At 55.5% G+C, this 23,466-nt stretch overlaps 8 protein-coding genes across 8 annotated transcripts; 5 read left to right on the top strand and 3 right to left on the bottom strand.

Moving 5' to 3' along the window:
- Window positions 1-589: 589 nt before the first annotated feature.
- Window positions 590-1,018, top strand: CCM_02254 (uncharacterized protein; the record flags this gene model as incomplete). Its single annotated transcript, XM_006667406.1, has 2 exons — window positions 590-620; window positions 672-1,018. 2 exons carry the CDS (start codon window positions 590-592, stop codon window positions 1,016-1,018), a joined length of 378 nt encoding a protein of 125 aa, XP_006667469.1.
- A 1,766-nt stretch (window positions 1,019-2,784) lies between these two features.
- Window positions 2,785-5,073, top strand: CCM_02253 (cell cycle inhibitor Nif1; the record flags this gene model as incomplete). The annotated part of the gene is made up of 3 exons (XM_006667405.1): window positions 2,785-4,714; window positions 4,765-4,903; window positions 4,953-5,073. 3 exons carry the CDS (start codon window positions 2,785-2,787, stop codon window positions 5,071-5,073), a joined length of 2,190 nt encoding a protein of 729 aa, XP_006667468.1.
- A 731-nt stretch (window positions 5,074-5,804) lies between these two features.
- CCM_02252 (proteasome subunit beta type 7 precursor) lies at window positions 5,805-6,702 on the bottom strand (the record flags this gene model as incomplete). The annotated part of the gene is made up of 2 exons (XM_006667404.1): window positions 5,805-6,494; window positions 6,577-6,702. 2 exons carry the CDS (start codon window positions 6,700-6,702, stop codon window positions 5,805-5,807), a joined length of 816 nt encoding a protein of 271 aa, XP_006667467.1.
- A 967-nt stretch (window positions 6,703-7,669) lies between these two features.
- On the top strand, window positions 7,670-12,389 carry CCM_02251 (nuclear pore complex subunit Nup159; the record flags this gene model as incomplete). The annotated part of the gene is made up of 2 exons (XM_006667403.1): window positions 7,670-7,765; window positions 7,860-12,389. 2 exons carry the CDS (start codon window positions 7,670-7,672, stop codon window positions 12,387-12,389), a joined length of 4,626 nt encoding a protein of 1,541 aa, XP_006667466.1.
- Window positions 12,390-13,198: 809 nt separating this feature from the next.
- On the top strand, window positions 13,199-14,498 carry CCM_02250 (DNA-directed RNA polymerases I; the record flags this gene model as incomplete). The annotated part of the gene is made up of 2 exons (XM_006667402.1): window positions 13,199-13,264; window positions 13,422-14,498. The coding sequence occupies 2 exons, from the start codon at window positions 13,199-13,201 to the stop codon at window positions 14,496-14,498; spliced, it is 1,143 nt and encodes a 380-aa protein (XP_006667465.1).
- A 362-nt stretch (window positions 14,499-14,860) lies between these two features.
- On the bottom strand, window positions 14,861-16,402 carry CCM_02249 (NEDD8-activating enzyme E1 catalytic subunit; the record flags this gene model as incomplete). Its single annotated transcript, XM_006667401.1, has 5 exons — window positions 14,861-15,927; window positions 15,996-16,075; window positions 16,140-16,145; window positions 16,200-16,298; window positions 16,356-16,402. The coding sequence occupies 5 exons, from the start codon at window positions 16,400-16,402 to the stop codon at window positions 14,861-14,863; spliced, it is 1,299 nt and encodes a 432-aa protein (XP_006667464.1).
- A 521-nt stretch (window positions 16,403-16,923) lies between these two features.
- Window positions 16,924-19,917, top strand: CCM_02248 (Telomere length regulation protein; the record flags this gene model as incomplete). Its single annotated transcript, XM_006667400.1, has 1 exon — window positions 16,924-19,917. The coding sequence occupies one exon, from the start codon at window positions 16,924-16,926 to the stop codon at window positions 19,915-19,917; it is 2,994 nt and encodes a 997-aa protein (XP_006667463.1).
- A 298-nt stretch (window positions 19,918-20,215) lies between these two features.
- CCM_02247 (serine/threonine protein kinase) lies at window positions 20,216-22,864 on the bottom strand (the record flags this gene model as incomplete). Its single annotated transcript, XM_006667399.1, has 1 exon — window positions 20,216-22,864. One exon carries the CDS (start codon window positions 22,862-22,864, stop codon window positions 20,216-20,218), a length of 2,649 nt encoding a protein of 882 aa, XP_006667462.1.
- Between the last annotated feature and the right edge of the window lie 602 nt (window positions 22,865-23,466).

Raw genomic sequence — 23,466 nt, 5'->3', positions numbered from 1 at the left:
TTGAAGCCATGTCGCACAGAAGCATTTGTTTGTTTGCATCGAGTGATTATTACGGGCCTGGGAGTGACAGGGGAGGGAGGAGCATGTTTCACTTGAGCGTATGCAGGTACGGGAGACAAGACGCATTGTGTCTCTTGCAAGTTGTGCATGACTGATACGACGGCGCCCCAAACGAGTGGCGTGTAAACGAAACTGGAACGACGACAAGAGGAAGGAAGCAAAGGAAAGAATTTGTAGGCCAAGAGCGGACGCTTTGGAGAGTTGCAACGGGACAACTCTTGGCTTTGGAGGGCAGCATGGAGGTTGTTTCTGTTTGGCGAAATGTGGGGAGGACAAAAGAGGCGTTCAGGGGTGCATCTTGCTGGCTTGGCAGGATGTCGATGAGTTGGGAAGCAGCTCTTGATGTGCAAAATATACAATCGGGAAACAGATATCGAGAATACTAGTATCACGGTAGGCACCACGCGTGATAGAAACTCTAATCATCTCTACCGATAACTCAATCTCTCTTCTTCCTCGTCTCTTTTCATCAAAACTCCCAACTCTACTCTCTAGATTTTTTACACTCTATCAAGACTGCATCTCAATGATGCCTTCACACAGAGTCTACACAGACGCTGGTATATACTTATTATACCATATATCTAATGAAATACTAACTGATATTTTAGAATTACTACCATGGACTATCCGCCTCGGCCTTGTCTACCACACTGCTGCACTCATATCCCGACTTGGACAAATTGCAACACGATATGCCGGCCCAAATAAGCTGCTGATATCAATACTTCTCGTCATTGCATTTAATCTTGCGCCAATGCTTAACGCTGCTGTCTGTAATGAGGACACGGCGAACTTGGCGGGCTGCATTCTATGGATTGGGGCGCTTTTCACTCGTGGTGTTGAGTTTATGGAATACCTTTCACAAACTGAGTTGGAATCTCGGGATATTGTGACGGAGGAGTTACTATTACCGGCCTGTGAGACTGGGGCACATAAGGAGGAGGAGTCAGAATAAGGGCGTGTGGACGTGAACAATAATCAAGCGTTTTGCAGTACTACAAGACTGTACATAGTGTTGTTGTGGCTTACGCCACTGACGGCAGATTACATATTGGACAGCGAATTCAATTTGAAGCTTTTTTCTTCCCTTCCTCCAACGATGGCCTGACCCGCAGTTCATAACGCTTATATTGACGAAACTACCGGGCATGTTGTTATTATCATGGACTTGAGAAGGGCGAAAATCTTGACAAAGCGTGGGTGAACTATACTGAACCCGAGGGTCTGCCGTGGAATATTTGAGTGCGGGATGTTCTCCAGAGTTATCCCGTATGGGAACAGCATGCGACTGACTGCGGCCGGGGCAGGACAAGGTACAATGCAGGACAGAAGACACGAGGACACATGGGGACGAGAGCATGCGTGTGCCTGCCGGTTTGCATCCGTGATGGGCGATGGGCTTATTACTGTTTGTTGCAGAAGAGCTTTTGCGCTTGTGCTTTTTATTATTTGGTCGAGGATGGTTAGAGGTGGGGCTGCTATAACGCTGCACGCTGCACGCTGCACGCTGCACGCTGCACGCATTGGCCATCGACGACCGCCACAGAATAATATCAAGGTGGGATATTGGAAATGAGGAATTCGTTGCTAATGTTCCTTTCCGCTGACTGATTGACTGCTGAATGGCTGGCTGGCCCTCCCTCCCTCCCTCCCTCCCCACACAGCCACCACGGCCGCAGGCACAGACAGGCACAAGGCACCCACTAAACAAGGCACTGGCTGGCGACAAGCACAAAGGCCTTGCCAACTAACTAACAGCTGGGTAGGTACCCAAACGGTTCTGATGCTGAGGTGTAGCAGTCTGCCGTAGAATACGGCAATTTGATTTGACCGTCCATTTTAGTAGTCTTTTTAGCCCACTATTAAAATAAAGGGACCAAAATCCACATGCAGAAGCTGACGTGCTGTCTGTTGTCCCCCAATCTGCGCCCCCCTTTCCACGCCGTTTTGGCCTGTCTCTCCTCTGTCCGGGGGGAGACCTCACACCATTGCCCTGCTAAACTAATTTGTACATTCGTACCTTGTAGCAGGTTGGCGGGTTTGTTTTCGGAGGTACGAATAGCGCAAATCTGCCCCGGCTAACCCCCAATTTGTTCCCGTTGACACATCTCGCTCCGTCTCCCTTCCGCTTCTCCCACCACTCCTCTGCTTGCTCCTGTCGTTTCTTTTCTCCCCCCCCTCCTGGTGTTTGTCCCCCTCCGCTGCAGAAATCGCTTCCTTCCGCCTCTGCGCCCACGCGGATGCACTGTCGTCCCGTTTATGCCTCCAACAGTCTGTCGTGTCCGCACCTGCAATAAAGCAGGTTCCCCCGACTACCCAACGTCTCCGCATGCCTTGACAGCCAACCCACCGTCAGAGACTCCTCGTCTTCCAACGTTTGCACCTGCCATTGTGCACCTGCGTCGACTCTGCTCTTCTTCCTCTCATCGGAAATCTTTCATCGCTTCGCTCACTACTCTTTTCTCGTCTCGCGCCATCGCGCTGCGCGTCTTCGTTTCTTGATCACGTTGCGACGCCATATTCGACGACATCTCAACCATCATCCCGTCCGCTACATGCGAGCCCTTACTTTTCTACTCCAACTTCGCCCCCTGATTGTTAGGCACTCTCGCTAGTTAAGGCACCCGAAATCCTGTCGCAGCGCTGCCCGACCCCCCTCCTCGCCTGCCTCAATTTAGTTTTGCGAATCGACCGTCCTGGCCAGTGGCCTAGTCTCTCACCATGGGCGACAGACGCCCAACCCTGTTAGACCTGCGAGCGAACTCGCAAGCCTCTGGCTTCTCGAGCGCCTCCAGGCCCCTTCGCTCCCCTCGCTTGCATATTGCTGGTGAGGTGCCTCCCGAACTTTCACCTCTCGACGCCTTTGCTCTCCAGAGTCGCCTCCTCGCCAAGCAACTTCAAACTGGCGATAAAGATGGCAACAGGGTCAGCCGCCTCCCGCCTCTCACTCTCCAAAGCCCTTTGGTCGTACAGGGCCGATCCGAATACTTTCGCTCCATGTCCCAGGAGCCCCCGGCCCACCCCGCCGACTCGCCTAATCGCTCCAACGACTCCCTCGGCTTGAAAACTGCTTTCGAGGATGCCTTTGAATCGAGCGACCGCCCGGTTTCCATGCACCCGCGCATGAGCCGTATTCCGCCTACTCTCAACGACGCTCCTCCCATGCCGGGAGCCTTTCCCGAGATGCCTCGCGGCCGCCAACAACTCAACCCCGATGACCACGAGAGCTTCTTCGGAGCTCGCACCCGCTCTCCGTCGCCCATTCAGAGCGATACACAGTCGCAGTTTGAAAGACGCTCGGAGAATTCCCCCGTCCGAAATATTCCCGGCGCGTTCCCTTCCACCCAGCTCGCAGTCTCTCCCGAAAGACCACGCCCATCCTTTGAAGACACTGGCCTTGTTCCTCCAAGGCCGCCCTTCTTGACCAAACGAACCTCGAGTATAAAGTCTTCCCCGCCAGCCTCGATAGACGACGATGTCACCAGTACTCCCGCCAGCTCTTTTCATTCCACCACGGCCCGTAAGCTGTCCTCTGCAAGCAGCGCCTTTGCTGCTCCCGGCGCTCTCCCCAACAGCTTCCAAAGATCTCCCTCCGTAGCGTCCGATTGCTCAGCCCTTCCCCGTCCATCGTTCAACTTTTCTCGCCCGCTCAGTCGTGCTGGCACTCCCTCTTTTGACCTGCCTTCTAGACAGGCCTCTTCCGACAGCCAACCCTCATTCTTTCTAGCCGATGATGCCCATACTCCGGTCAGCATGCATAGCGAGGCATTCCTTGATCACCAAGCAGATGAGGGGAGAGGCACTGGCCAGTCTTCTTATATTTACTCCAAGTTTACTCTTCCGCGAGGAAAGGCTGTGCAAAGATCAGAGCCACCCGAAAACTATCCTCTCACGCCTTCAACCTCTCATCCACGCAAAATGTCGGGTGCGCCACCTTCTCCACCAACTCGCCCTTCTAGTTCATCAGCGAGGTTCATGGGAGACGACGCCTCTAGCTTCATTGCCCGGCCTTCATTCGATGCAGGCAAGACGAGCCTGGACATTTCCCGAATGGCTCCCGCAGGATACCCATCTCCAAATTCGAGCCGGCCGTCCGTCGAGTTTGCCCTTCGCCCAGAAGATGTTGCTCGCGGCCGAGACTTGCAATCCACCCTAAATGACGCACGTGGAAGAATGCCAGCACCTACTGTTACATCGGATAGTGCCGGGACTATTCGACCGCCCCCGACAGCGACGTCCTTTTCATCTTCTTTGCCAGAACTCACAGCCGAAGACCATTTGGACAAGGGCATTCAACTGCACGAAAATGGCTCACTCAAAGAATCTACATATCATCTGCGACTTGCTGCCAAACAAAACAACCCTACCGCCATGCTGCTTTATGCTCTTGCTTGTCGCCACGGCTGGGGAATGCGCCCTAGTCAGAAGGAAGGCGTCGAGTGGCTTCGCAAGGTTGCCGAACATGCCAGCGTCGAGGTTGCTGATGATCAAGACCATGTCAATGAGGGAAAGCATGTCGATGTTCTTGAACGGCGAGCGCGTAAGGCACAGTTTGCCCTCAGCATCTACGAGCTTGGAGTTAGTCATATGAACGGCTGGGGTATCGAGCAAGATAAGACACTTGCTCTGAGATGTTTCGAAATCGCAGGCAGTAAGTACACGTTTCGGACTTGGTACGAAATCAAACTAACAGAGCCGTAGACTGGGGTGACGTCGATGCACTCGCTGAGGCCGGCTTCTGCTATGCTCAAGGTGTCGGTTGTAAGAAGAATCTCAAGAAGAGTGCCAAGTTCTACAAACTTGCCGAAGCCAAGGGTATGAGCATGGTTGGCAATAGCTGGTATGTCACGGCTCCAGAATCTCCATGTCTTCTTTTAACACAATGCCAGGATCCACAAGGCCAAGTACAACGACGATACTGCCAATGACGCCCCCTCCAAAGACACCCAAAAGGCTCGTAGCAGATCACGGGCGCGGACCATGTTTGGTTTGAAGCGTTCAGTAGATTAGCAAGATCGCAATCTCACCAATGATCCGCGACTAAAGACGCCGCAAAAACAGCGGGAATCGACCTGCGAGCAATAACGATGATGAAAAACTTTGCCAGCATTTTCAACTTTTTTGTTTCAACATTATACTCTACGTCCCTTACTTTTTCACATCTCTTTTCGGCATAATCGACATTGGAGTTTTGCAGGCGCGATCAGCTCTTGTCACAATCGCTATTACTAGTTTCCTTTTTCTTCCTTATACCACACTGTCTTCTGCTGCCACTTGGGAGTCTAGGCAACTATCTTTCTTAGCTGCTTTGGGTGCCAGCGCTTTTTGCAGCCTCTGTTTCTTTTTAATGTTGGCGGATCTATCCTTTGACTGTTGGCCAACAACGGCTACAACGTTGTGCCATGCCATGTACATTACACTCCAAGTTGGTGTACTCCCTTTTTATATTATCTAACTCAACATATTCGAGATAGCTACACGTTATCCACCTCTTAGATACCTGGGCGTTCGCTTCTTCTTTAATCTGCCAATGCATCTATTGGGTAATATAACTATTCCATATGTTAGATCACATCTTCGATAGAAAGCATAAGCCTACAGTACGGTGTATCGATACGGTAATTGGTTCAAAACGGTGATATTGTTACAGCTTTATCGTCCCCTTGTATCTAACCGCATATCATGGCTGCCAGGACAGCGCGCAAGTCTTCCTCGCCAACTCTTTCCGTGCGTCTACCCCCTTACGTATCAACCTCCATCTGGTCACCCTCCGCGGGTACCTCCTGAACCGTGATATATCTACCAATATCATTCTTCTTAATAATACGCTCGTCGAGGACGTTGGTGGTGCCCTTGGGGAAGACGTAGCTTTGCAGCTTGAGCGACTTTTCGTTGGGCTTGATAAAGTTGCGAAGGAGCGTCGTCTTTTCTTGCGTGATGACGGCGACATCAACATTGGAGCCGGAGCCGAGATCGTTGAAGATGCCAGCGAGAATGGCGTCGCTGGTGAGCTTGATGGCCTCGTCCCTGGTGAGGTTGGCCTTCCACTGGGTCTCAAAGACGCTCATGGCGGCGAGGGAGCCGCTGCCCATGGTGACGTAGGGCAGTTTGTCGGTGCTGCCGTGGGCGTGGACGGTGAAGAGGTGGGTGCCGGTGGGATCGCAGCCGGCGACGACGAGGTAGGCGCCAATGTGGCCCTGGTAGCGAAAGAGGTGCTGCTTGAGCATGGTCATGCAGGTGACGACGCGTGGCTTACGGCCGGTCGAGAGCGAGTGCAGTTCGAGCTGCGACGAGATGAGCGCCGTCGTGAACTCGGTGTCGGCGGCCGTGCCGGCGCCGGCGCACCAAATCTGCGGCGTAATGTAGTGCAGCTTCTCACAATTCTTGTCGGCGACGATGGGGCCCGACGTGGCTCGCGTATCGGCGGCAATCTTGAAAGAAACGAGACATGTTAGAAGGGGGGTTGATGGTGCACGTTGGCTTGGGCTTTGAGGGGGGGGGTATCAAACGTACCACGACACCACCATCGAATATGCATCCGACAATGGTCGTGCCGGTACTGGTGGCTTTTGGCAGAGGCACGCCGCGTGCGTGCAGGGCCGCATTGCGGTTGTAGTTGGTAAAGTCAAACCCGGGCATCGTGGCTGGATGTGGTGGGCAAGCAAGCGCGAAAGCTTACGATGAAGCTCCGTTTGCTAGGGTTTCTATTTTTCGTCGCGGGAAAAAGGGCGGCTAGGATCTGTCAATGTTGTAGATACCAGCGCTCTGTTGGTGATGGCTCCAGATTGACGCGGTCGGGTGGTTTTGGTTGGGCAAGACGTTGACAGGCAGAGAGCTGATGACGAGGCTAAAAGGTGCCTCTACCGGCGCAAGAGTACCGACTGTCCCTTGGGCAGCTTGTCGACCGACAGGCGCGTCGCTGATTGGCTGAGCTCCCCAAGGTTGCCAACGCTGTCGCAGCCTCTGGGGGCTGGAGTGCTGCACGTGACTGGAGAGCCTCACCATATTAAACGGAAAGAAGACTCGACACTCGCAGCAAGTATAGCGTTTAGATAGAAAAGTCAGGCAACAGTGAAGATAACTTACGCATGACTTTCAACTGTCAGTTTAGTTAAGCTCGTAGTAGATTTCCCTTGTTTTGTTATAAAAGTCATCTTCAATGGCAGGAAGCGTTCTGCCCAACAGCCCCCAAGCTAAAACGGTAGGTTACTGCCTCTACTGGACGGGGCTGGGCATGTGCAGGGGTCCGCCAGCAATCTGTAGAGCCTCCAACCTTTTTCGAAATCCCCATTTCTGCCCATCGATTCACCATCGCGTTTTCGGCCCAGGCGCCTAGCACAGCCCTTCCGGAAAAGGGATTCTTCTTCTCAGCGTCATTTGGCATTTGTTTCATTTTACTCACGATACCGACGCGTTCTTAACAGAGACTGGCTTGCTTTTCGGTCCTTTCCAGCGCCTCCAGGCACAGTGTCCTGCCAGTGCCGCCGGCCAGGGCAAGAAATAACAGGAGCTGGCTGGTGCATCGATTCACCACTTCGTCCGCAGTCAGCATCGAATTGAATATCGAAGCAGGGTGTCAAGTTTGGATCAATAAGACGGAGCAAAGATGGCTTTCAATGCCTTCTCACAAGGCGCAACAGGCGGAGGTGGCAATGCGAGTGGTGCTGTAGATGGGCAACCGCTGCGGACTATCCAAACGGAGGTACGTTGACCCTCCTCGCGTTCTTTCCACTGTTTCAACCCCAATTTTAGTATTCTACGTCTAGGTACTACCTTACTGACACTATGCTTCCCAGGCTCTTGGTTTCCAGACTATTGCAGGCGACTCCAAAATCCGCCTGACGAGTCCATGGTCCCAACCACCACCCTCGACGGCCGCGCTCCTCAGCATCGCTCCGAAACGGGGACTTGCCGCCGCCGCCGGCCCCGACTACATTGCCTTTGCCACGACCGAGTCCATCCGCAAGGCCTTCGAAGCGCCCAAGGAGGGCGAGTCGGACGTGCGTGGCTACGAGCCACAGCTCAAGATGCCCATGCCCATGCGCATCTCGCAGCTCGCCTTCACCGCCGACGAAAGCTACTTGCTGCTGTCGGCCGAGTCGGGCGGCGGCCTCGCCGTCTACGAGGTACAGGCGCTACTGCAGGGCGCGACTGGCCCGGCTTTTGAGCTGCCCACCGGCGGCCAGGCCCTCCGCGCCCTCGCGCCCAACCCAACCGCCGAGAAGGCCGAGCTGTGCGCTATTGTCACGCAATCGGGCGAGCTTCTCATGGCGAACCTCCGCGAGCGGCAGGTGAGCGACGTGCTCAAGTCGCAGGTCAGCTGTATCAGCTGGAGCGCCAAAGGAAAGCAGCTGTGTGCTGGCCTTGGGGACGGCTCCATCCGCCAGATGACGCCAGATGGACAGGGCAAGGCGGAGATCCCCAAGCCTCCAAGTCTTGGTGAATGCCATGTTTCCTCTCTTACCTGGCTGGAAAACCATCTTTTCTTAGCCATTCACTCTTCCAGCAACTCGCCCGCCGCTTCTGCGTATCACATCATCACCAGAGAGCCGCCTTCGTCTTTTCAATTTCGAAAGCTCGCCGATCCTGTTGAGCCTTTTGGTTCCGAAAAGACGCCTCACCACAGCATCCTGCGTCTACGAAATTTTGATCCAGACCTGCAAGACTTGCTTATGATTGCCTCGACAGCTTCCAGTGACGTCGGCCTGTTGACTCGATCCAAACGGCCGCTCGCCAATGAATGGCCAGCGGACCAGATTTCAGGCGTTTTCACCACAACTGAGCTCCTCGATGATACGAGGCGCCCGACGCTTCCTATGACCGATTCTATGGATGATTCTACGCCGGTCGGTGTAAGCCTGGACCTGTCGAGTAAAGAGAGGGTGTACCGTCCTATTCCCTCCGACGAGGAGCTCAAGGAGTCTCCGAGCCCGCTCCCGGGTCTGTGGGTCTTGACACATGAAGGCATTCTATGTGCTTGGTGGCTCGTGTATACGGACTCGATCAGACAGGGAACTACATACTCTGGCCTCGCTATTGCTGGCGACTCGGCTGCTATGCCTCCTCCCGCACAGCCTGCCACTCCGGTAGCCTCTCCATTTGCCCCTGCAAAGCTCTCTGCCTCTGCCTTTGGCTCTACAACGCCCGCGGCGCCGGCCTTTGGGGCCCCGTCTGGACTGGGTCAGTCTTCTCCTTGGGGCTCCGGCGGCGCAGCCACTTCTACGCCGTCACAGATGGGAGGTGCCGCATTTGGCCAGAGCAGTTTCGGCAACGCACCGTCGACACCAGCGCCTGCCTTTGGAAAACCTTCATCTATTGGCTTCGGCCAATCCTCCCAGCTGGGCATGAGAACCTCGCCTTGGAATGTTGGCGGCGGTAATACTGCGCCGGCATTCGGACAGTCGAGCTTCGGCAGCTTTGCCAGTGCAAATAACCAAAGCCCGTTCTCAAGTACAGCAGTGAACTCCAATATTGACGGAGCCAGTTCCACTACACCTGCCTCGGGGGGTTTCTCCGGCTTTGCCAAAAACACCAGTGGCTTTGCGGCCGCTTCAAATAGCTCTGGTCCGAGCGTTTTTGGCAGCGGCGCGGCGAAACCAGCAAATAACCCGTTCGCCTCCACGACGACACCGGCGGATAACCCTTTCACGCCCAAGGATAAGGCGGGTGGAAGTGTTTTTGGCTCTACTCCCTTCAAGCTCGAGAGCTCATTCAAGCCGGATCCATCGGCCAAGGATGATGCTAACCCCCCTGCAGCTTCTGGATCGATGTTTGGTAGTGCGTTCGGGTCAGCTCTAACAGGTGCCGGGAATGGCGCAGACTCCTCCATTGTCATCGCTAAGGACGATGAGATGGGCGACGATGACGCTCAGCCACAAGCACCGGAGCCGCCAAAGTCGATCTTCGCGACCAAGCCAGCTGAAGTATCGACAACACCAACCACTACACCTGCGCCAAGCCGTTTCGGAGCCGTCACCTCCCCAGCTACGGGCATGTCCGTCTTTGGACAGCCCACCGGGCTTGGCAGCCCGTTCTCCGGCGGCAGTCTATTTGGGTCCAAGCCTGACTCGAATGAGGCCAAACCAGCATCTAGCATCTTCTCTCAGGCTTCCTCCACATCTAAGACGGAGCAGCCTGCTAAGAAGGAGCTTGAAGCACCGCTGCCTCCTGACGCAACTAGCAGAATATCGTATCCTCTGGGTGAGTCCTCGTCGTCTTCTGTATCTCCAAGTTCCACTAGCCAACTGTTGGGTTTTACACCTCCAGTAAAAGCAAATGAAGATGGGACCCCTCTGCCTCCCTTCTCACTCGCGCCAAAATCTACGAAGTCGGAAAAAAACAACATTGCCGATGATGCGCCCTTGCCTCCATTCACCATGGCGCCGAAGGAGGCTACGACGGCTGAGTCCGCGCCTCTCCCACCGTTCCTTATACCAAAGCCAGCCAAACCCGAAGAGGCGCCGCTACCACCATTTACCAAGACAGCAAAGGTCGCTGAACCACCCGCACCTCTCCCACCATTCGGAGCAGTCAAGTCAACGAAAGCTGCTGAAGCTACCCCTCCCCCCCCGTCAACAGCATCAAAGTCGACAAAGCCTGCCGAGTCTAACCCGGTGCCTCCTTCAAGCCAAAAGCCGAAATTTGGGATGTCCCCGTCGCTGTTTCCCTCTGGAGACACGTCGGTATTTAAGTCAACAAAGCCATCAGGACCAACGCCAGCTTTTGTGGCGCCGATCGGCCCTCCTCCCACTGACTCTGACGATAGTGACGATGACGACGATGGCGAAGAGGATGATGTAGAAGAAGTTGAAGCAGATGACGACGGCGCTGGATCGGAGGGAAGTGGTGTTGATGTTGCCAAGGATCTCAGCCCAAGTACTACTGGTCTTGTGCAGACGCCTGGTCTTACCCCTCAGAGCTCGTTTGGTGGAATGACAAGCACGACTCCCGCAACAGCCCGCCCTGAGCAGAACGCCGGCCGGGCCCTGTTTGGTGAGGTGGCTCGTAATGCGCCTTTGTTTGGCAAACCGAAGAATGGAGTCAGTCCTCGATCTCCAAGCCCTTTGCGTGGTGCTATTCCAAACCGTGTCATTCGCTCCGAGGCCTCTAGGTCTGTCAGTGCGCCTGGTATGGCCTCTCAAATCCTTGGTCACAAGAGCACGCAATCACATCTCGCCCAGTCAATCACGAGTCGCCAGCAAGAGAGCAGCGACCCATTCCTGTCACACCAGCGAAAGCTCCGCGAGCAGCAAGAAGCAGCAGAGACGAAGCCACTTGTGGATAAGGAGGATGAGGAAATCCAAAAGATTTTATCTTCCGAGGTGGAGCCCGCACTAGAGCTGGATGAGTTTATCGCCCACTCCAATGTGGCTCCTCCAGCGGAAGATAGCATTCCAGCGCAAGTTGAGGCCGTGTACCGCGATATCAACTCCATGATCGATACTCTCGGTCTTAATGCCAGAGCTGTCAAGGCATTCACGCAGGGCCACAGCGAAGTTCGTGGTGAGGAAGGCCGCAATAAGGAGGATCTTGAAACTGCTGATGAGTGGGTTCTTTGCGAAACAGAGGATCTGGAAAACCTGCTTTCAGTAGACCTTCGTGATGCCCTTGTTGACGCGCAGGTCCAAGATCTTCCCGAAAAGCTTGAGGCTTGCCAGGAGCTGGCTAGAGACATGCATCGGCTACGTGCTAAACAGGAGGATCTCAAGCGAGTTGTTCTGGCACGAATGGACCCCGACCAAGCAGATGTTGCCCGGTCGTTGCCGCTCAGCGCAGAGCAAGCCGCGCAGCAGAACGAGCTGCGCCGCGAATACGCCAACTTTACAAAGTTGTTAACCAATGCAGAGGAAGCCCTTACCCTACTCAAGGCACGTCTCGCGTCCGTGTCGGGTGCTTCGGGCAAGGCTGTCGGCTCTGTGCCTACGGTTGACGCCATAATCCGCACCATTACCAGGATGACGACGATGGTTGAGAAGCGTAGTGGCGATATCGACGTCTTGGAGATTCAGCTCCGTAAGATGAAACTGGGATCCGTTAGTCGTGAAGGTTCGCCGATGATGACGCCCCAAGCCCGACGCAGTCGCATGCTTTCACCAGAGGCGACGCCGTCGCGCGCGATGCGCCACAGCATTTCATCAACCAACGGTCTACTGTTCGGTCAGTCGATTCGCGCGACGCCACCCAGGAAGAAGCTCAGCGGTTTCAGCCAGGAGGAAAAAGGCGATCTCATGGACAAGAGAGCCAGGAGAAAGGCAGTGTTGGAGAAACTCAGGGGCAGCGTGGAGAAGCGCGGCGTCAGCGTCTGGAGCATGGAGGACGTTGAATAATACGAACATATCATGCGTTGACGCGGAACGAAACATTTTTTTGTTTCACACTTTGTAGTTTAGATAAGCAAGATGATATAGGCCCTATGGTTCAGGATGGTTGTATGTATGAAATTTTTATGCCAATCATTACGATGTGCTCGGCTCTTATCGGCACTGTACAGTCCCACCAGGCGGTTCGAAAAAGATGCTGGCTATCGAAATTTGTCTTGTAATCTAGTGGTTTTTATCACACGCAGTTATGGTGAATATTATGGTGTATATAGTTGACTAAGGGTTTCCTTCGCATGACTGGGCAGAAAGAAGGAATTGCAGGCCAAAACGGGCATGTTTGAGTTGAACTAATTCGTAGTATCGGATTAACCTCCCGGCAACTTCAGAACGCCAAATAAGCGGCCGCAGCAAGAAAATCCGGGCCTGTGGTCTAGGGGTATGATCCTCGATCCGCACCTGTGCAGCTCTGAGTTGCAATACAGTTGGTTATTGAGTGGTCCGGGGTTCAAATCCCCGTAGGTCCATATTTTTGCTCTTAAGCACGATTCTGCCAGTATTAACTTTTTTGTTCTCTTTGATCGAAGATTTGGGGGGTTTTTTTTTTCAAATTGCATACATCATGCAGTATCGTTACAGTTTTTCTCATTTACTCATCTTTGGGCATCTGAAAGTACAAAGAAGGGACCTGGAAGCTGCGACTAGCGTACAAGCCTTCTGGCGGAGCGCAACACCATCAACACAACTTTTTGGAGGGGCACTCAAAAAAAATTCCAGCCGTCGCAACATACAACTTTCATCGAACCAGTTCACACACCATGGCTCCCTCGCAACAAGCAGCATGGCGCAGCGCGCCCGATGCCGAGGAGCTGGAGCGTCGGAGGGTATGTCATTCACTTTTTTTCGCACTGCGAAGCACGGCATGGCAGCAATGCTGCAACTTGAGCAGCCTAGCGGCAAGAGAAGCCGTTGACGAGTGCGAACTGCAGACCAGCAAACCTAGGCAGCGGGCAGCCTGGCTAACCACGCATCAATCTCTAGACTGTCAATATCAACAAGGAGACTGTGACCGACATTAGCTCCATCGACTACCCTGGCCACTTCCCTGGCGAGGATGCCGCCTTCACACTCGAGCGCTTCCAATCGGGCTTCTCCGTCGACTTTCACCACAACGATCAATTCCACGCCGCCTTTTCGCTCATCGGCCTCGACGCCTCCCTCGCCAATGCGTTTCGGCGCATCCTCATCGCCGAGATCCCTACCCTGGCCATTGAAAATGTCTTCATCGAGAACAACACCTCGGTGATCCAGGACGAGGTGCTCGCGCACCGCCTGGGCCTGATCCCCTTCCAGGGCGGCCGCGCCGGCCTGCAGGACTTTCTCAAGTGGTACAAGAAGCCGGCCGATGCCGAGGATGACTATGCGGGCGGATTCGACTACAACACGGTGCGCCTTGAGCTCAACGTTACGTGCACGCCCAACAAGGACGCCGCACCCGGCGAGACGGATCCGACCAAGGCGTACCACAACGCGCACGTCTACGCCCGGGACATTGTGTTTGTCCCCATGGGCGAGCAGGAAACGTACTTTTCGGGCGCCGACGCCATTGCGCCCGTTAACCCGGACATTCTCATCGCCAAGATGCGCCCCAAGCAGACCATTAACCTGTCCATGCACATGCACAAGGGCATCGGCGCCGACCACGCCAAGTTTTCGCCCGTCGCCACCGCTTCGTACCGCCTGATGCCCGTAATCAAGATCCTGCGGCCCATTGTCGGCGCCGATGCGGAAAAGTTCCAGGCCTGCTTCCCAAGCGGCGTAATTGGCCTGCAAAAGGTCACCAAAAAAGACGCCACGCCCGGCAGCGGCCTCGAGAAGGCCGTGGGACAGATGCGCGCCGTCGTCGAGGACCCCATGCGGGACACGGTCAGCCGCGAGTGTCTCCGCCACCCCGAGTTTGAGGGCAAGGTCAAGCTCGGCCGCCGGCGCGACCATTTCATCTTTTCGATAGAGAGCACCGGCCAGTGGGACAGCGACGAGCTGTTCCTCGAGTCGGTCAAGCACCTCAAGATGAAGTGCCAAAGACTCGAGAAGCAGGTCCTCAACATGGCGCGGTGATTTTGCGAGGCATATATTGTTGGCGTATTCTTTTTTTGTTTCTATTTTGCCTTGTCGTTTCTTCAGCTGGCGCAGAGTTGTAAAATCTACAATAGGTTCTCTTTTTGGCTGTTCTTACACGATTAGATATACACTGATACCTTGGCTCTTCTGAGAAGAATAAAAGAATGGCTTGAGTATACCTGAGCAATTGAAAGGGTTGTATCACAATCAGTCATGTACCAAATCTGCTGTATTTGATCTACTGTTTTTCTTGATCAAGGCATGAAAAATCCAGAAAGTATGCATCTCCCCAACACCGCTTTAAATGCTCGCTCCTCTCCTGGTGGTCTTGTCTCTATACATGACTCCTCGAGGCCCATCTATGCCGTAAACTTGAGGAAAAAGTTAAACTCGAGCGGATACGCAGGATCGGTGACGACAACCTGCTGGCCATTCTCCAGCCCGAGCTCCACAATCGTCTTTTCCAAATTTGGCCGCGTCTGCTTCTCAAGGCCTTGGGGGAACTGCATGTACAGCGTCTTGCTCTCGGCGCGGATCGAGGGCCGCTTGAGCTGGGCCTCGGGGCGGGTGGCGAAGGAGTCGAGCAGGTCCTGCAGGGTGAGGCGGGGGTCGACATCGAGCGGGCGGGCCTCGTTGCCGCAGACGGGGCAGTCGTCCTTTTTCTCGTGCTTGAAGGTGTAGGTGTAGATGCTGTCATTTCCCGAGTACATCATGTAGTTGCTCTCGAAGCCGAGGCAGGGCGCGGCGGTGGTGGCAATCTTGAAGGCCTCGTTGCAGCAGGCGGCGGCGACGATGGCGTTGGTGGAGGCGATGGCGGGGATGATGTTCTTGATGGTGCCCTGGGTGAGGGCGTAGGTGACACCGGAGATGCCAAACTCGTTTGCGCGCGCCAGCGCCTTGTGGTAGAGCCAGGTGACGTGCTCCGGGTCGTCCTTGTCGAGGGCGGCAAAGGGCTTGTCGCGGTCCCAGGCGATGACGTGGGCCCACTCGATGCAGTGCTCGGGTTGGCGGGGGATCGAGGCAATGGTGCAGAGCGGGACAGCGGCGCGCGGGGCGTGCATGTCGAGCTGGCACTCGATGCAGGACGTGATGGTGGGCAGGATGACGCGGGCCTGGCCCTTGAAGCCTTCGGTGCCGCCGTCGACGAGGGGCTTGATGCCGTCGGCGTCGCCGGCCTCCTCGGCGATGCTCACGAGCATAGCGTTAATCCAGCGCCGCGCCTCGATGCTGTCGAGCCCGCACACGACGAGCTGGAACTGCTGGTAAAAGGCGGCGTCAAAGTCTTGGATGCGGGCATTGTGCGCCGTGATGGACACGCCCCGGACGCGCTGCTCGACGAAGCGCGCCGCAACCTCGGCCTTGTACTTTCCCACGTCGGTGCTTCGGAACAGGAACTGCCGGTTGAGGTTGGAGATGTCAATCGTGTCTGTGTGCGTGTGCGGGTGTGTTATTAGCAGACGTTGCGGTAAGCGCGGTAGCATTGGGACGCCGCACCCATGTCTATGACGTGAATGTCCTTGAACTTGGACATGGCGAGATTCTTGAGTATTTCACATCCTAATCCGCCAGCACCGCTGGAGGTGTCCTGTTAATTCTTAAAGCCAGGCAAAGACCTGGCGGTGGCGAGCTGGTACCTACATTACTCTAGAGCCCTGGTTAGTCTCTGGTGCGTCATGTATGCGGCATCAGTCTACTCACAAGATTTTGAAGTTGCTAAACATCTGAAGAGACATTTCCGATATGGCGTCTGGGTCGGTATACGGACCCGCCGTCTTGCGGATTGTGTCAATGTACTTCCTAGACTGTCGTGTGAGCTTCGCGGTACCGTTCGCGGCAAGGTGCAGCGTAGCTCACCATCGCGCGGCCTCGCTCCCAGCCGGAGCCGCTACGTCTGCAGCCATCTGAACCAGTGGCAGTCGGATTGGTCTGTCACAAGAATGCGAGATGATGCGTGGGCTGTTTGGAGTGCTGAATGCGATGTAGATGCAGGGTGCGAGGTGAGGATGACGACTGCGGGTAGTGAATCGAGCATGGTGGAACCTACCTAGGCACGACACTCAGGCCGGCCGCCTCTTCGGCCAAAACTGGTCCCCCACAGGCCAAATTACCCATCATTTTATCCTTGTTTGATGTAGGTGCAATTTTCCGCTCAATGATATTAAAATACTTGGGTATCCTCGTAAGCACCGTCACTGATGTGACCCTACTGCAGCTCTGTCGAGGAGTAGTGGCACGCTTTGGTGGGGCAGCGCTTGACGACCTTCATCCCACAGCACCAGGCTAACTACTACTTTTCAACAAACCATCTCTACGCTCACTGCACTGCACTCTCTACAACATCATTGTACTCACCCGCCGGCCACATGTCATGAGTCCCCATTCCAAATACTAGGCGCTGCAAGAGCAGAGGGTACCGCGCGCCATGGACGAGTTCCTCACCCCAGTCAGCACCACGTACCTCAAGGCCAAGGACGAGGTTGAGCCGCTCGTGCTTGAACGAAAAGGGCCAAAGAAACCCCATACTGCCGCAGTCATCACGAGCTTGGACGAGGCTGTGGAAATTCTCAAAAATCAGCCAGATTATGACTGTTTGCTATCTACTCTGCATTTTTTGTGCGACAACCCCGACACCATCACGGGCAAGCCCAGTCCGCAAACCGCAGCTGTCATCCATTTCCTCGTTACCGAAATCACTCCAAATTACTGGACTCTCCTACTAGAATCGTCTACGGCTTCTTCCGATGGATCCATCGCCGAAAACAGCGATGCTGATCTATTATTGCGCTCTTTAAGCAACGTCACTGGACTCAACGCTGCTGTCGCTCACATCAACTCGCTTTTGGTCGAATCTCGGCATAGGAGAAACGATGTCACATCACAAGATATTCATCTTCATCTCCAAATCTTTCTACATGTCACAGCTTCGCTTCTCAGAAGACCTGGCTCCATCCGTCAGATATGGGCAGCATCCGTGCAGCCATTACCCGACGCTGCGCTGCGAAAGATGCAGTCACAGACTTTGATTAGCTTGCTGGCAAGTAGCCGCGTACTTTCTGTTGCTTCGGAAGCTTCCGCTGTTATAGGACTTGACAAGCTCAACGCGACCACCAGATTCATCGCCGATGGCGCAGAATACGTCAAATGGATTGCCATCAGCTTGGCATCTTGGGCAAACGCGGCTTCTACAGAAGTGGAAATTCGATCCTGTCATGATCTTCTGCAAAAGGCAATGTCTCTGGGATATCAAAACGTCTTGGTCACATTGCTTATAGACGAGCTTTTGCTTCGGTCCGACTCAGATCCTGCTGCCTTCATGCAGGTCTGTTTCCAACAGCCCACCACATTCAAGAAAGTAATGCAAATTTTGCTCGACTACCTGGCGCAAAAGTTTCTGAAATCTATTTCTATCGAGGATGGTTCAGACAATAAAACCGTTTCCTCTGTGGCTGGCATCATTAATATGCTCATCAAACATGATCCCGCAAGACTGTCTTTTTTGGTGTCCTGGTGCACAGCATCGTCTGGCGCAGGCTTGGGCGACAGCATTGGTATTCGTCGTGCTGTACTAGCGTCTCTAGCAACAGAAAAGGATGCCATCACCTCAGTCCTCGAGAAGAGCCTTAATCAATTTGGTGATCAGCTGTATATCAAGCACGCGCCGATTTTGCAACAAGAGGTCCACACACAGGTTCTATTGCTTAGCGCTGGATACGTGTCCAGGCTTTCGCCTCTCAGGCTGACCATGCTTGTCAAATCCGGCGCGTACATGAGCAGTATCTCAAATCGTATCGCGTCTACGCAGGAGAGGGCTCGAATCCTTGGCATGATCGTTGGAGAGTCCCTATCTACTCTTGTTGACAAGGGAAAGAACAAGCTCGACTTCCACATGGACGAAATGGAAACCGAAGAGATTGAGTCTCTCAAGTCCTTAACCAATGTCTCGGATTCCATTGGTCCGTTTGATGACTTGCGTGAAGCCTCTCAATCTGTAGCGCATGTTGCATCACCTACTACGCTTCAGAAGCGAACTGCAAAGCCAAAGAAGATGAAGCCGGTACCCAAGACCTCTGCGGCTGCAAAACTACCCAAAGCAATCATTGAGGAATTAGACTCCTCTGATGATGGGGACGATGACCTGGCCCCTTACGCAAAAGGCTCAGACCCCGAAGACTCCGAGGACGATGCGGAGCTTGTTCAGCGCAACAAGGTGAAACCGCCAGTATATATTCGCGACCTTATCACCTACTTTAGGGACGCAGACAATTATGACAAGCAAAAGTTGGCGCTTCATTCGGCACCAACACTTGTTCGACGAAAGGCAAACTACGGCACAGAAGTCAAAGATCACGCCGACGAGCTGGCAGGTATCCTCGTCGGCCTACAGGACAAATTCGAGCTTGAAGGCTTCGCCGAAACACAGCTAGAAGGAATGGTTGCACTCATAGTGGCGCAGCCCCAGAGCATGGCGCCCTGGTTCGCCAGAACATTTTTCGAGGGCGACTACAGCCTGTCGCAGCGGACGGCCATTCTCATCTCCATCGGTCTGGCGGCGCGAGAAGTGGCCGGGTTCGACACGGGCACCTTTACAACCTCTGCCGGCTTTCCCTCCAAGCAGCTGCCCGAGAAGATCCAGCAACTATACCTCGACGCCGACCAGGCCCAGGCGCCGGAGTCTGGCGGCCGCCACCTCAAGGCGCTGCCTTCGAACGCCATCGAGTCCATGTCGCGGGCGCTCACCGCCGACTTCCTCGCGCCCCTCGCAGCCACGGCCGCCGACGCCGCCACCGGGCCCGACGTCCTCAAGCTGCAGAGCTTCACCGCGCGGCACACCACGCGCAAGACGACGAGCGGTGGCAGCGCCCGGCCGCGCGTGCGCGTGCGCGCCGTCCCCAACACGGCCGCCGCCGTGCTCGCGCATGCCTTTTTCGCGCCCCTCACCGCGCACTTCCAGGCGGCCCTGGCGCGCCGCCGCCACAGCGTCGCCGTGCGCAACCCGGCCCTGCTCGCCCTGTACCTGCAGACGATCGGCATCGTCGTCGCCGCTGCCGCCGGCCCCGCAACGCTCGCCCTGCCGCAGATGACGGCCGAGCTCTGGGACCTGCTGCTCGGCGTGCGCGTGCCCGTCCTCGAGGCCGGCCTGGGCGCGCTCCGCGGCTGGCTCGTCGCGCTCGCGGCCCTGCTGCAGGCCCACGACGACGGCGTCGGCGGCATGCGACGGTTGTGCGAGGAGCACGGCCGGGCTCTCTTTGAGACGCGCGAATGGGTCGGCGGCGTCTTTGAGCGCATCCGCGGGGATGATACCGGCGGCGAGGAGAATGACGTCAAGATGCTCGCGGCGGGTGTGCTCATCAAGCTGGGCGAGGCGGTGGACAAGTATCAGGCGCTTCTAATGGGAGACATGGCGAGTTTCTCATGATTCATAGGACAGAGTACCATGTTTAGTACATATTGATACAATACTAAAGCCGCTTTTTGGTCTCTTTGCACATCTTCATACTGTACATTCCTCATCTGCAGTGTAATGTCACCTTGCCGGGAGCTCCTAGCTCATCGTCCAGCGACCGATACTGCTGCCCATTGCTACATGACGCATATAACTGACTATACCATTGTAGCCAGACAAACAGAAACCCCATAGCACTATGCAGACAACATGAAAACTGGGTTTAAGAAAAGAATCTACTTTGTACATGCATTTCATCGGCCTTGCCCGCCTACGATTCCTCGCCGTAAGACTCCACGCGTATTGTGCTGCCGCGCCGAATAGGGAGGCTGGACAGGTAGTTGTTGGCAAAGTTGAGGTGGTCGCCCAAGCTCATGGCCATACGCCGCAGCTCGTACTTGACAGCGTCGGTATGGGCTTGGCCCTGCAGCACCTGCGGCGCGGGAGCCGCTGGCAGCGCGGGGAGTCCTGGCGCGGAGTCCGTCGACGAGATCTCTGAGAGTGAGTGTTGCTGCTGCTGCTGCTGCTGCTGCTGCTGCTGCTGCTGCTGCTGCTGCTGTTTCTGTTGCAACGGCTGTGTGGGCGGCTGAAAGGTAGCGGCCGGGAAGCTGCCGCCGCTTTGTTGTTGGGGTCTGACGAGGGCCGTCTGGGGCGGGGGCGTCGTCGATTCGGGCTCCGTGTCGGCAAAGTCGCTGAGGGAGTAGGGGCGGGCGTTTGCGGCCGTGGTGCCCGGCTGGTCGCTCGAAACGGAGGCGTCGCGCTTGTGCATACTGAAGCGGTCGTCGACGGTGGTGATGGACTCGTGGCCGCCGGTAAAGGAAAACTCGGAGCCGTCGGAGACGTAGATGGAGGGCTCACGCGTCGATGTGGCGACGCCTGCAGTAGCGGGCATCACGTACAGCGAGGCATGCTTCTCGAGCTCAAACGGGTTGTTGGTCGGGCCGCCCATCTCGGAGCCGCTCATGGAGCCCACGTCCGAGTGCGACGTCGAGGGCCGCGTCGCGTCCGCCGCGATGGGGTCCGCGAAGCTCATATCGAGATCAATCAGCGAGCCGACGGATGCGCGGTGGTCAAACTGCCCGTGATGCGCGCCAGCGGCCATGTCGTGGAAGCCGGCCGACGGCAGCACGGGCTCCGTCGGGCGGTGGAGAAGCGCCGGCCGGCCGCTGCCGCTACCACCAGAGTCGGGCGCGGGCGGGGTGTTGTGGAACGGGAAGCGAAATACTTCGGGGTTGGCAGAGGCGGGCGGCGCCGCCATGCTGGGGAACTTCCACTCCCGCGTCAGCCGGTTGTTGGCGCTCAGATCGGCCGGGTCGCTGAGGGGTCCCGAGGTGTAATGCGAGTCGATGAACTCATACTCGAGGGAGGCGCGCAAGTCGAGAGGCCGTGCCTCGCCAGCTCGCATCGTCGTCATGTCGACAAACTGCGAGAGGTCGCTCCCGTGGAGCGAGAAGTCCAGGTCAATCAGCGATTCTCGCACATCTGTTGCCTGTGCACTGTCATCACGCAGCGGCAAATCCGATCCGTTGCCAATGACTCCAGTCGCGGGCTGTTGAGGCGGCGGGGGCGGTTGAAACATCCGTCCGTAGTACGCTCTCGAGTTGTCCTCGTAGCTTGACAGCGTGTTGGGGTCAAAGATCTTCTCCAGCGGTGCCTTGAAGGCAGCAAGGTGCTGCGGCGGCGGCCGGCGGCGCGACTTGGGCTTTGGCGGCTTTGTCGTTTCGAATTCGGTCTGGGCATACTCAACGTCTGACCCGTACACGTCATACACATCCTGCGCGTCGCCGTCGTTCAGAACCTGCTGATCAAATGCTGCGGTTGTGCTGAAGCTCCATTCTTCGTTTGCCATGGCGGCGGGGGAAAGGTCGGACAAGCCCTGGGCGCCGCCGGCGGAGAAGAGAGACCGGCGGTCGCCGCCTTGAGCCTCCCAGAGCTTGAATGCTCGAACCAAGTGTGCGAGTCCTGTTGTGGGGAACTCCTTGTCAGTATTCAATATGTATCTGTGGCGTTGTATTTGCTCAATGGTTGGCCGTTTGCTTGTATCATGCTGTAGGCAGTAAGCGACGAGGTCTTTCAAGCCAGTAGAGTAATCACCCTCCAGACGCGGGCTATGTTGTTTTAAATGGGTGCCTAGTTTCGAAAAGTCCATTCCAAATGCGATGTTTGGGGGTAGACCAGAGGCAATTTCGTAGATCATGGCACCGAAAGCCCAAATATCCACTTCGGTACCATACGACGCCTGTTCATCGAAAAGTTCGGGCGCCATCCAGTGCGGTGTCCCGATAAAGGTGGTTCGCTTGTCGAACTTGGTCTCAATGACGCCGGCGACACCAAAGTCGCAAAGCTGGACGTCACCGACCTCGGTGATGAGGACGTTGGCGCACTTGAGATCGCGGTGGATGATGCCCTGGCTGTGCACCCAGTGGATGGCCTCGGCGACCTCGCGCAGGATGGGGATGATCCATTTCTCCTGCAAACCGCCCGGGGCCGTCGGGCGCATGAGGGTGGCGACGCTGCCGCCGGCGCAGTACTCGGTCACCATCCACATGGACTGGCCGACGGGCAGGGCCTCGAGGACGTGGTTGATGTTCTTGGCGCCGCTGTCGCTGAGGCGCTGCAGGGCGTTGATCTCCTTGAGCAGGTCGCTGTAGGTGTCGGCCAGCTTGGGGTTGACCGTGTCGCTCTCCTCAATGTCAATGATTTTGACGGCGACGAGGCGCCCCGAGGCGAGCGACTTGGCCTTGTAAACGCGGCCGAAGCTGCCCTTGCCGATGAGCTCGGAGAGCTGGTACTGAGGGATCTCCTTGCCCGACTTGTTGCAGGCCTCGATGACAGCCTTTTGCATCTTCTTGGCGTCCTCGAACGCCTTTTGCTTGGTGGCCGAGTAGTCCGGGCCGCGGACCTGCAGTGAGGCCATCATGGTGGTTGCGAGTCAGGCCAGGCCTGGGGCAGGCACGAGGACCGAGTGGGCGGAGGCGATGCTCGAATGTGCAGTAGAAGCAGTCTACACGGCTCACATAATTCCTTCAGGTCCAAGAGATGAAAATGTCGGCCTGCTCATTCCACCAAAAGCTGAGAGAGGGCTGTGCTGTGTTCGAGGGTAAAGAACACGGAGTTGAAGAGTCTCAGAAGCAGGGGAGATGCGATGATGCGACGCGACAGCGAAGTTTAGCCGGACAGATATTAAGTGGAGGGGCAGCTAACTACAACATGCACCATACTAGGTAGACAGGGCACGCACTACCTGTTAACACAGTGTAGGCAACACGTCGTTTTGTAACTAATAACAGCGTTGTAAGAGGGACTTTTAATACATTATTATATTACCCTAGTGACTAGCTAGTCTGTCTAGTACTTCTATTGCTTGTGAGTGTAGGGAAACAACTAGGTAATCTAGAGGAAAAACTCCCACTACGGGTACGGGTTCGTTGGGATCCCTGACCGATTCCTTGTAGGGGGCGGTAAGCTCTCCTTCTTCATAAAACAAAATAATAGCAAACCCCCTTATCATCATGTGATTGG

The sequence above is a fragment of the Cordyceps militaris genome, assembly GCF_000225605.1.
Source record: "Cordyceps militaris CM01 unplaced genomic scaffold CCM_S00002, whole genome shotgun sequence".
NCBI lineage: Eukaryota > Fungi > Ascomycota > Sordariomycetes > Hypocreales > Cordycipitaceae > Cordyceps > Cordyceps militaris.
This window is presented reverse-complemented; position numbering and strand designations above follow the sequence as displayed.